General features: G+C 44.5%; 1 protein-coding gene across 1 annotated transcript in view; it reads left to right on the top strand.

The window, feature by feature from the left end:
* The first annotated feature begins 8,263 nt into the window (after positions 1-8,263).
* Positions 8,264-11,920, top strand: part of LOC143298898 (uncharacterized) — a 58,618-nt gene continuing 54,961 nt past the window's right edge. Inside the window, exon 1 of the mRNA XM_076611918.1 lies at positions 8,264-8,330. Coding sequence (XP_076468033.1) covers positions 8,311-8,330 — 20 coding nt within the window. The 5' untranslated portion in view covers positions 8,264-8,310. The remainder of the gene's footprint in view (positions 8,331-11,920) is intronic.

Below are 11,920 nucleotides of genomic sequence, written 5' to 3'. Positions count from 1 at the left end.
CACTTAGGTTGGCTATTGTGATTCATTTTGAGCACAATGTTAAATGCGTTTCATATTTTGTATGAGTTACATGACATATGTAACATTTTCATGTATCCCCATGGGGGTTCAGGAAATAAACGTCTTGTAAATTTGTGCCATGTAAGCACCCACACACCGTTTTCGGGAATGGGTACATGGAGGATATATTCATACTTGAACTACCCATTGAATGCTGCAAGCATACTTCAGAATCTTTGATACGTATTTGTTTTATTTTCCCCGTGCTTAATGCTCAACAGAAAACGTTGACTGCACGAAGAGTCCAAGAGCTCAAGAAATACAAAACAAGAAATGCTCCAAGGGTTGAAACACTTATTGTCTGGTGCCTTGCGTCCCATTCCTCGACCTAAATAATGAGTATAGTATCAGTTTGCATCATACGAGAAAGGCCAAGCACTACCCATGCACAGCAAGATCTTGGACCACAAACCTCTTGGATCCTCAAAGAGGACCCAACGTCTGGGGACACGTCTGATGAATAAGCTGTATGTATAGATAGAAAGATATATATATATATATATATATATATATATATATAGAGAGAGAGAGAGAGAGAGAGAGAGAGAGAGATGTATATGATGCGCATTTATTTGTTGCATTCTATATCTGTATATCTATCAGGTTATGGGGTGCACGGGAGGGGTAGTACCTCAAGAGGGGGGGGCTTGTCACGCTCTTCCGGGAATGGTTCGTCCTCTGTTGGTCCCACCCAGCACCCAGCTCTCACCGATGGGTCCTAGAAGCTGCTAGCATGCGGCAGCGCACAACCCCCGGGCAACGGCTTTGACAGGTTGGCTAAACTAGGTGAGGGTAGCCGACGGGTCTCAAACCCTCGGTGAGTTAGGGCTTGTCTACCCAAGCATGTGAAGACTGGATCCGGTGGACTCTGCGGAAGAAACCTTCATGGTTCAACGGAGAGGAAGGCGGTTGCAGCAGAGCACTGTGGAGTGCTGAGGGCAGGATGAGGCACATAGGACATCCTGGTCATCCACTGCATCCGTTTCCATCTCCAGTCGTCTTGACCTCGTCTTGCCACTGGATACAGACGGTCTCGGACAAGAGAGTGAGGTCGACGGTGCGCAACTCCTCCTCACTATAAACAAAGTCATCGCGCAAGTCATCAGTCATCCTTCATCTCATACCATCATTTTCCCCAAGCCCTGTGGCGACAGGCGAGCGACGAAGCGACAGGTGTGGGTACACTGGCAGTCGTAGCCGCGGACCTGCACACAGGCGGCTCAGGCCATAGGGTCGTTTTTCACCGACTGGAGCAGCGGTGGAGATCGGCAGCCCCCTGAGCGACTGAGCAGCCCTCTTCAGGACAGCACTGCTCACCTCCATGGCATGAGGAAGGGGCTAGAAAAGGTGCCCTAAACATTGCCTGCTCCACACCACCCTAGTCAGCATACCGCGGCTGACGGGGACCCTACTCAAGCGGTCGACACACAAAGGAAAGAAAGAAGAAAACAAGGAGCACCCCATTGACCATTGCCACATGGAACGTGCGTACGCTTCTGGACAGAGGCGACTCAGCCAGACCACAGAAACGCACAGCACTCATTGCGAGTGAATTAGCCAGGTACAACATCGACATCGCTGCCTTAAGTGAGACCAGACTGGGAGAAGAAGGCGAACTCTGTGAGCGAGGCGCAGGCTACACCTTCTTTTGGAGTGGCCGCGGACCTGAAGAGAGACGTGAGGCTGGAGTTGGCTTTGCAGTGAAGACAACCCTCGTTGGCAAGCTGGCTGGCCCCCCGAAAGGAGTGAACGATCGCCTGATGACGATGAAACTCCCTATATGCAACTGGAAGAAGTTTACCACCATTGTCAGCGCCTACGCGCCCACCATGACCAATCCGGATGAGATCAAGAACAAGTTCTACGAGGACCTGAACGCTGTCATCACCACTGTTCCCAACGCAGACAAGCTCATCATTCTTGGTGACTTTAACGCGAGAGTTGGTTGCGACAGCACCTCCTGGGAAGGCGTGATTGGGAAGCATGGGGTTGGTAACTGTAACAGCAATGGCCAACTACTTCTCCAGACATGTGCCGAGCAGGACCTTCTTATCACAAACACCATCTTCTGCCTCCCTACCCGTAACAGGACGTCGTGGATGCATCCTCGCTCTGGGCATTGGCATCTCATCGACTTTGTCATCGTCAGGAAGAGGGACAAGCAGGACGTACGAGTCACGAGGGCCATGTGCGGCGCCGAGTGCTGGACAGACCACCGCCTTATCGTCTCCAAGCTCAACCTCCGCATCCAGCCCAAGAGACGGCCTCAGGGCATGAAAGCACTCAAACGCCTGAATGTCAACAAGCTGGAGCTAGGCAACATCAAGCAGAGCTTTGCTGACACCTTGGAGGAACGCCTTGAGTCCACCGTGCTGGACAACCAGAATGTCGAGGCAGCATGGGGCGCACTGCATGAGACGGTGTACAACACTGCCATGGAGTGCCTGGGGCCTTCTGCCAGGAAGCACAAAGACTGGTTTGATGAGAACTGCACTGAGATCAAGCAGCTGCTGGAAGACAAACGCCAAGCCTACAGAGCCCACATTGAAGATCCCAAGTCACAGTCAAAGAAAGACATACTGAAGAGCGCACGCAGCACCATCCAGCTGAAGCTGCGGCAGATGCAGGATTCCTGGCTGAGCAACAAAGCTGATGAGATCCAGGGCTTTGCAGACAGGAACGACATGAAGAACTTCTATAACGGCCTGAAAGAAGTCTACGATCCCACCACCTCCGGATCTGCTCCACTCCTCAGTGCTGATGGTTCTACCCTGATCACTTACAAGGACGGGATCCTTGAGAGATGGGCTGAAAACCTTGACGGCGTACTGAACCGCCCCTCCACCATCAATGATGAAGCCATCGACCGACTCCCCCAGGTGCCAGTCAGTGAGTCGTTGGATGCCATTCCAGCTTTGGAGGAGACCCAGAAAGCTATCCGTCTGCTATCCAATGGCAAAGCCCCTGGCTCAGACTCCATTCCAGCTGAGGTCTACAAAGAAGGTGATATGGCGCTGATTGAGAAGCTTCATCAGCTGTTCCAGCTCATCTGGCAGCATGAGGCGGTTCCACAGTACTTCAAAGACGCTTCCATCATACACCTGTACAAGCGCAAAGGAAATCGTCAGGCCTGTGACAACCATCGTGGAATATCCCTGCTGTCCGTCGCAGGCAAGACTCTGGCCAGAGTGCTACTCAACCGTCTCATAGCACACCTTGAGCAAGGTCTCCTACCAGAGAGCCAGTGTGGCTTCCGGAAAGAACGCGGGACTATTGACATGGTGTTTGCTGCAAGGCAGCTCCAGGAGAAGTGTCAGGAACAGAACGCCGACCTTTACTCCACGTGTCGATCTGACCAAGGCCTTCGATGCTATTAGCAGAGATGGCCTTTGGAGAATCATGGCGAAGTACGGGTGTCCCAGAAAGTTCATCACCATCATACGGCAACTACACGATGGGATGCTGGCCCGAGTCCAAGACAACGGAGAGACTTCAGAACCATTCCGTCTCCAACGGAGTCAAGCAACAGTGTGATCTTGCCCCCACCCTGTTCAGTCTCATGTTTTCAGCCATGCTGACAGATGCCTTCAGAGACGCAGACGTAGGCATTGGCATCAGGTACCGCACAGATGGCTCACTCTTTAACCTCAGGAGGCTTCAAGCAAAAACCAAGGTGAGGACAGACACCGTCAACGACTTCCTGTTTGCTGATGACTGCGCTCTCAACGCTGCCGCCGGAGCTGACATGCAACACAGCATCGACAAGTTTTCTGCTGCCTGTGACAACTTTGGCCTCACAATCAGCACAAAGAAGACTGAGGTGATGCACCAGCCAGCTCCAGGAAAGCCTTACATTGAACGAAACATCTTCATCAATGGGCAACGACTGAACGCGGTGGACAAGTTCACATACCTGGGCAGTACACTCTCTCGCACAGTTGTCATCGACGACGAGGTGAATGCCAGACTCGCCAAAGCCAGCGCTGCCTTCGGCAGACTCAATAAGAACGTTTGGAACAGGAGAGGTATCACCCTATAGACAAAGCTCAAAGTATACAAGGCCATAGTTCTCACCACACTGCTCTATGGATGTGAATCATGGACGGTCTACAAACGCCACGCCAAAAAGCTGAACCACTTCCACACCACCAGCCTCAGAAAACTTCTCGGCATAAAGTGGCAAGAGAAGATCCCTGACACAGAGGTGCTCACTCGTGCAAACTTGCCCAGCATATACACCATCTTGATGCAGGCCAAGCTGCGCTGGGCAGGCCATGTAGTTCGCATGCCAGACCACCGGCTCCCCAAGAAACTGCTGTACGGCGAACTCCAACATGGCGAGCGCTCCCATGGAGGCCAAAAGAAGCGCTTCAAAGACACTCTGAAAGCTTCTCTGAAAGCCTTCAACATCAGCCACGACACATGGGAGCTGAATGCAATGGACAGACCAAAGTGGCGTTCAGCTGTCCACAAAGGCGCCAAATCCTGTGAGGCCAACAGAATCGCTGCAGCAGAGCAACGCAGACAGGCCAGGAAAAGCAGTGCCAGCAAGTCCCCGACAGCCGCCACCATCCCCTGTCCACACTGCGTCAGAACCTTCCGGGCGCGGATTGGCCTGATCAGTCATCTGCGCACCCACAGAGCCCAACCGACCCACCCCCAGGATGACTAGATGGTCCTCGTCGATCCCGACGGACGAACCACACATATCTATCAGTGCATTTGTATTGTTATTGTTATTATGATAATTGTCTTTTGTGTATATCACATATGCTGTCATCTATATTTCTTGTGTTATAAAAACACGTATTCACTGACTGGTTTGCAGCTTCAGAAATGATTCACTGTACGGAGAGCTGATTCAGTCTATTTTAGTACGTCCTTAAGATCAATTACTTCGTTTCGATATGACCGAGACGCCCGGAGGAATCGAAAATTCTTTCGCATCACTTGCATGCGAAATGATTTGGTCACACACGCATGAGACCTCTTTCTCTTACTTGGATTTCGGTACACAGTATGTTACATTTCAGTTGAATCAACCGGAGGAGATGAGAAGACGTGCTGTCAATGTAGGATCTTTGGGCCTGGAAAAATTAAGATTACTGGATGTCAGAGGGAGCGGTTAGGGTCCTGGCCTCTTCACCTAGATTTTTTTTTTTTTTAAACATCCACACCACAGGGTTGGAGGGACTGTCGTCTTTTACAACTTGGTTGGGTGTGTCTGAACAAGGTCACTGCATAGTGTCGTTTGGAGGGGTTAATGTTGAACAGTGGCGGATGTGTTGCTTTGGCATTTGTTGTAACTTTTCTAGGATTTTGTTGTAACATTTCTAGCTCCTATTCAAAGACCGTACCAACAACAACAACAACAACAACAACAACAAAAATCCTTTCTTCTATTTTTTATCACTGTCAGAGTGCTGGGCCACATGATTTAATTTGACCAGCGTTACGAAGTAATATAACTTTGTGGTGTCATTGCGTTTAAAATGAACAGAACATCTTGAAACAACCCAAGCTGTAAAGTTGTTTTCGCGTTTGTCGCCAGATCATTCTCAGACGTCTTTTTGATGTGAATTAACCGTTCAAGGAAGATGCATTGTATTTCTCTCTCTCTCTCTCTCTCTCTCTCTCTCTCTCTCTCTCTCTCTCTCTCTCTCTCTCTCTCTCTCTCTCTCTCCCTTCCTCAAACACACACTCTCTCTTTCTTTCTGTCCATCCCTCTGTATTTTTATATGTTTCTCTCCTTCTGTCTCTCTCTCCCTTCCTCTCTCTCTCCCTTCCTCACTCTCTCTCTCTTTCTCTCCCACTCACTTTCTTTCCCCCCTACCTCTCTTCTCGTGGACCACACGTGTGACAGATGGCAAATGTTCTATAATACAAACTCAACATTCGTTCACACCCACATATAAATCGGTGACGAACATTTAGTCAAACGTGTGGATCGATGCACTACCGCCTCTCTGCTGTGTGTAATAACAATATAACAAAAAGCGTGCATTGACGCGGATCTATAACAGAAGGGAATTGGGGCATTGAGCACGTGGTCCCCGTCTGATCTCAATCACGCTGAATACATGGATCGATGCGCTACCGCTTTTCTGCTGTACATCCAGATCGTTTAATTATGTATGGCTGTGTGGAAAAGAGACATGCTTTATTTCGCAGTCATGGGATTACATCTACAAAACGAGCATATGGCGGCGGTTAGAGAATTGATGACACTGACATCTATAGAATCCCGATATAACAACAAGCATGCACAGACGTGGATGTAACAGGAGAGAACTTCCTCAACAATCACGGGGTGCCCGTCTGATCTGAATCCGTCGTTTTCACGCTGAATTAATGAAAAGACCGGTTAGAGTCACACCCACTGGGTAGTCCCGTGTATACCTGCGTGAGTGGCAATTCCTTTGGTCAATAGTACCTATAGTATTGTTGCTTATTGTCAATCCGACCTCGAAGGACTATATCAGAGTTGAAAACGTTCTTTGAAAAAACAGCAGAAAAGAAGAAGATAAAATGAAAATATCGTCACTATCGGTCTCATAGAACCCGGAAAGAAAGAAACGTTGAAAAGAAAACGAGCAGAAGTACAGTCATATCCACGCCATGTACACAAACGTATGACAGTACGCCTTCGAGCTTCTCACTTTGGGGCATTTCAGTCTGTTTTCCGACAGAGGATTGATAAAAGGGAGTAATTGTTTATAATATATGGAATCATAATAACAGGAATAAGATAAAATAAAAATAACTTTACTGTCTCAAATTAGAGATTTTGCTTGTAGCATTATCACAACATAGACAAGTAAACAACATGGAAACAAAATTGTATACAAAAAAGATATTAAGAATATAACAGACACAGATGTGAAAACATTGAATTCATGGTTTCACACATTCACTCCACACATTGTTGGTAATATATTCAATGCTATATGTAAAAACAGAAAGAATGATTAATCATATTTTGAATATACGAGCATATTACACTTGACCCCGGATAAGTCGACCCTCTGGGTCCCACCCAAAATAGTCGACCGATGTGATGGACGCCTTATCCATACCTCGGTTAAGTCGATGCTTTCTGCCCAGAAAGTCGAGTTATCTGATGTGTGGAAATCAACCTTTTAAACACAAGACTATCGACTAGTCACTTGAAAAAAAATAATAAAAAGGATGTGAAAAATTTCAGTGTCTATGTCTGTATTGCATTGGTACATGTATGTTAAACATCATTTAGGTACTAGATTCATCTACTGGTTAACATGTATGATTTGTGGACCTCAGTTGCCTGCAGGCTATGACAATTCCGATTTAGGTTTTTGGTTTATATGTTATTTTTTCTCACTTTTTTTTCGTATTTTCTTTTCCTTGCCTGTTTTACCCCCTCGTGTTTATCCCACTTACATTTGTTTCACATCAGTTCAGTGGTCCTGAGGAGGAATGTGGCAGAATGGTTAAGACGCTCAGCTGCCTATAAAGAGAGTCCGTGAGAGTGCGGGATCCCGCTCTCGCCCTTTCACCCAAGTTTGACTGGAAAATCAAACTGAGCATCTAGTCTTTCGGATGAGACGATAAACCGAGGTCCCGTGTGCAGCACGCACTTGGCGCACTGAAAAAGAACCCATTGCAGCGAGAATGTTGTCCTCTGGTAAAATTATGTAAAAAGAAACCCCCTCTGATACGCCCCTCCCCCCTCCGTTCTCCTTCCCCACCTCCCTCCACCCCGAAGTTTGCTTTGAATGAAGAACAGACACTGGCATCGAAATGTCATCAGCATGGGTTTTACAAAAATCAAGGTGAAAACAATCAAATGCATGTGAAAAACATAGCTGACTTCTGAATGGCATCTATGTTGGGGTGTGTTTTCCCGGCTATCAAGCGGAAACGGTAAAAGTATCATTGACTCGCTGTGTACTATGATCTCCGATATTTTGGGGGTGGGCGTTTGACCCCGATTGGACTTCTTGCCCCGAATTACCCAACATTTCGTGAAAATAAACTAAAAGCATACTTAGTTGAGGAGAAACACACCATGCCTCGACTGAACCGTGCAACTTAAATGTCAATAATCTACGTGTATGGTTCGATTGTTGCACGAACATTTGAACCGAACACGAACACGGAAACTGCGAAGAGACGGTCCGTCTTTTGTTCATGACGCTGTGCCCGCAGCACAGTGCAGCCCCATTTCACCTGAGAGTGGCGGAGAGTGAACACACTTCAGCCCAGGCCACGATGCCTTGCAAAGAGATCAGGTAAGGCGGAAAAGTTTTTCTCTCCTTTGTATGGCAGGCTATTGATGACAGACATTTATTCTTCCAGTACCATGTGTCATACTTTCCCCTCACACACATGTTGTTCTCGGTTCCAAAATGCACTGGGTGAGTATCCGGATATTGTCACATAACCCTTCAAATGGCGAAATTGATCTGCATTTATTTAATACATTTAGGTAAAAAAACACAACAATATACCAAAAAAACAAAACAAAAAAAACTGCAACATCGTGTATAAACACGAAGGAATGGATTTGTCAGTGGCTCTGAAATTCAGGTAGATTAAAAATAGATAAACTCAGCAATCACAACATTATTATACGAACCAGAAAAGATAAAACAAGTAAACACCGCTTACAGAAATCTGTATACAAAGAAACATACTGATTCATGTGAAATAAGAGAGTTGGTTAATGAATTGCCTGAAGTACCAAACGATGAAAACGTTGTTCTACAAGGGGAATTAAGTTTAGAAGAAGCAAGTTTAGCATTAAAGAACATGAAAAACGGCAAGAGTCCTGGCACAGATGGATTTGGAGCAGAGTTTTATACGGTTGTTGTTGTTGTTTGTTTTTGTTTTTTTGTTTTGTTCCTTTTTTTTAAAAGAAATTAGGCCCCTTCGTAGTTCGTGCTGTAAACTAATCTATGAGAGATGGAGAACTTTCAGCCACTCAGAGAGAGGGAATCCTTTGTAGTTCGTGCTCACGAATATACTATGATGTTTTAACTTCTGATGATACGTCCCCTAATTCCTGTCAAAAAATGGTCTGAGAAACTTGGAACAAACATATGTTGGGAAAAGATTTTGGATAAAATTAAAAAGATACAAAATATCAAACTTAAGTGGTTACAACTTCGCATATTACATAGGATTATTGGAACAAATGTAGTTTTAAAAGAAATGGGACTAGTAAACAGTATTAATTGTGACTTTTCTTTGCAAGTTAAGGATAGTATTGAACATATTTTTTGGCGATGTGACTACTCAAGACGTTTTTGGCTGACCCGAGAAGATTTGTTAAAAACAAAATGTACAACTTGTTCGAATTTAAAATTCAATAAATATAATCATAATCTTTGTTTTCCACCCTGATATGATTACGGACTCAGTTCTTGATCTGTTAATCCTCCAAGGGAAAATGTACACACACACACACACACACACACATACACACACACACACACACACACACACACACACACACATATATATATATATGTGTGTGTGTGTGTGTGTGTGTGTGTGTGTGTATGTGTGTGTGTGTGTGTGTGTGGGTGTCGGTGTGTGTAAATTAGATAAATGCCTCCGAAACATTCACTCATTTGAAAGTTATATTCTTTCAAGATATAAAACAGAAGAATAAAATGCTACGGTTGCGTGTGAAACATACAGTTTCAAGACAAAATGCTTGTTTGTTTTGTTTTGTTGCATTTTTGTTTTTGTTTTTTTGTTGTTGTTTTTTCCAAAAAGCAAATTATAAAGTATGAATATGACAAATGATGTGCAAATTATGAATGGTCTGCTGTTTGTATATAGAAAATCGTTGTTTGGCATACACATAAGTGAAACTTAAGGCAAGTAATGTTGGTGAAAGATGTGCGTTGAGATGTGTGCAAATGGTACATTTTTGGGTGAAATGGATGTTTCTTTTCTAAATGAATATTTCAAATGATCTACGTGTTATTTTTTTGTTGTTATTTTTTATGTCGTGTTTTGTCCATATCATTCCCTCTCCCCTTCCCAATTGTGTATTTCACAAAAATTCTATGTTGCATTTTTTCCCCTTTTGCATGTTTTTTTTTTTTTTTTTTCCATATCGTTCCCGTTCCCCTTCCCATGTAAGTATTTACGTTAAACTTCCACAACACACCTTTAATCAAGCAGAAAGCATTATCAGTCACAAACATATACATACATCTGTATTTGACTGTTTGTGGATCTTTGTGAGAGGGACTATCGAGCCGGAGGAGTATCGACACGGGGAAGTATCGGGCTGACCCTGTAGAATTGTGCTGTGGTTAGACTTGGGATGTGTGTTTGAATGCTTTGATTTGTTGCGTGTGTTTATTTTTTCATGACCACAGTAAAGAACCGAGCTGAACTTTTATGTGTATCTGTGTTTGTGTTGTCGGGACGTTAGCTAGTCTGGGAAGGGGTGGGGGTACATGGGCAACCCCTTACGGGTTGTGGCAATCTAGTTTTATTGTTCAGTTATGTCTTTCCAAGATTTGGAAGTGTCAAATTTAGAAGTGATTAGCTTTTGAAAATGTTTCTTTTTTTCGGAACATTTTGATTAAGTTATTTATTGCATTTCTTTGCTTTGGGAAATCTTCTCGGGTTCCAACTGACAAAACAAAATTTGTGAAATCGATGGCGTCTTCTATGTCTCATGTTATCATCGGTTGTTTTAGACTGATTTTCAAACGTTTAGTTTTGCATAAGTCGTGTTTGTTGTAAATGTTGAGGAGATTGTGATATCATATTTCAAAAGCTTCATCAGGATTAGTGAATTGATTAACGATAGACAAAAGGACCATTGAGTTATTCAGGTCCATTAAGAATGATTCTGGGTCAAATGTTAAGAAAATTCGGTGTGTGATAACTTTGTGATAGTTTTTTGATATCTTAATTCCATTTTTAGAACATGTGATACAAACTGGAACAAACTGGAAAGTGGTGCCTACAGCCAAAAGTTGGAGAGCATTATTTCAGAACTAGTTTTATGGAAGTCGTATAGATATGTCAGTGAGTGTCTTTGAATTGCGAGTGATTCGTGTTGGTTTTTCCATCAAATGATCAAGAGAAAGGACTCGCAAGTTTGTTCCAGTTCAAACTGCATTTCAGCAAATCTTTATCAAAGTCACCCATTGAATTTCATTTCGGAGCAGAGAAACAGGAAAATAAAGAGGGAACGACAGCTGTGTGTTTGTGAACACGGCGGCTTGCCTGTGGGCGGGGGGAGAATGGTACTTACCTCTTAGGTGTCATTGACAATGCGCGACGTTCATGCCTGCGAACAGCGTGGACTTGCGAAAGGATTGCGTGCTGCTACTGCTACTGCTACTGAAACTGATACTGAGTGCTGCCCCACTTCCAAGCGTTCCGCCACACACAGTCCGCTTTGACCTTGTTCTGATACCTTAATCCATGTATACCCAAGGCAAAAATTCGTCATTCCGGTTTCACGTTTGTGTGTGTGCTTCTATTATGATATGGGACATAATAACAAGTTTCTGTATTTATCTTTTGAAAAAAAAGTTTTGTGAAAAATATAATTTGTGACCTTGTAAGGAACCTAGGGTGTCGAATACAACTTAAAGTGAAAAGACGTCAAACCAAAGAACGAACATAGAAACTGCAGAAAAGAAATAGACCGCGCCCTTACTACCCAGCCAAGCGATATCGCCAATTAGCAAGCCTCATTCGGAAAAAAAAGACAGGAAAAAAATCAGAAGCACAGAACTGAATAGCACGACAAAAAAAAAGAAAAAAGAAAAAGGAGGGGTGGGGTGAGGTTTGGGGGTGGGGGTGGGGGGCGGTTTGGGAAAGAAGGACAGACAAGGAAAAT

This window comes from Babylonia areolata, chromosome 24, assembly GCF_041734735.1.
Source record: "Babylonia areolata isolate BAREFJ2019XMU chromosome 24, ASM4173473v1, whole genome shotgun sequence".
In the NCBI taxonomy this organism is placed as follows: domain Eukaryota; kingdom Metazoa; phylum Mollusca; class Gastropoda; order Neogastropoda; family Buccinidae; genus Babylonia; species Babylonia areolata.
The sequence above is the reverse complement of the archived record's forward strand: the minus strand, read 5'-3'. Positions and strand labels throughout refer to the sequence as shown.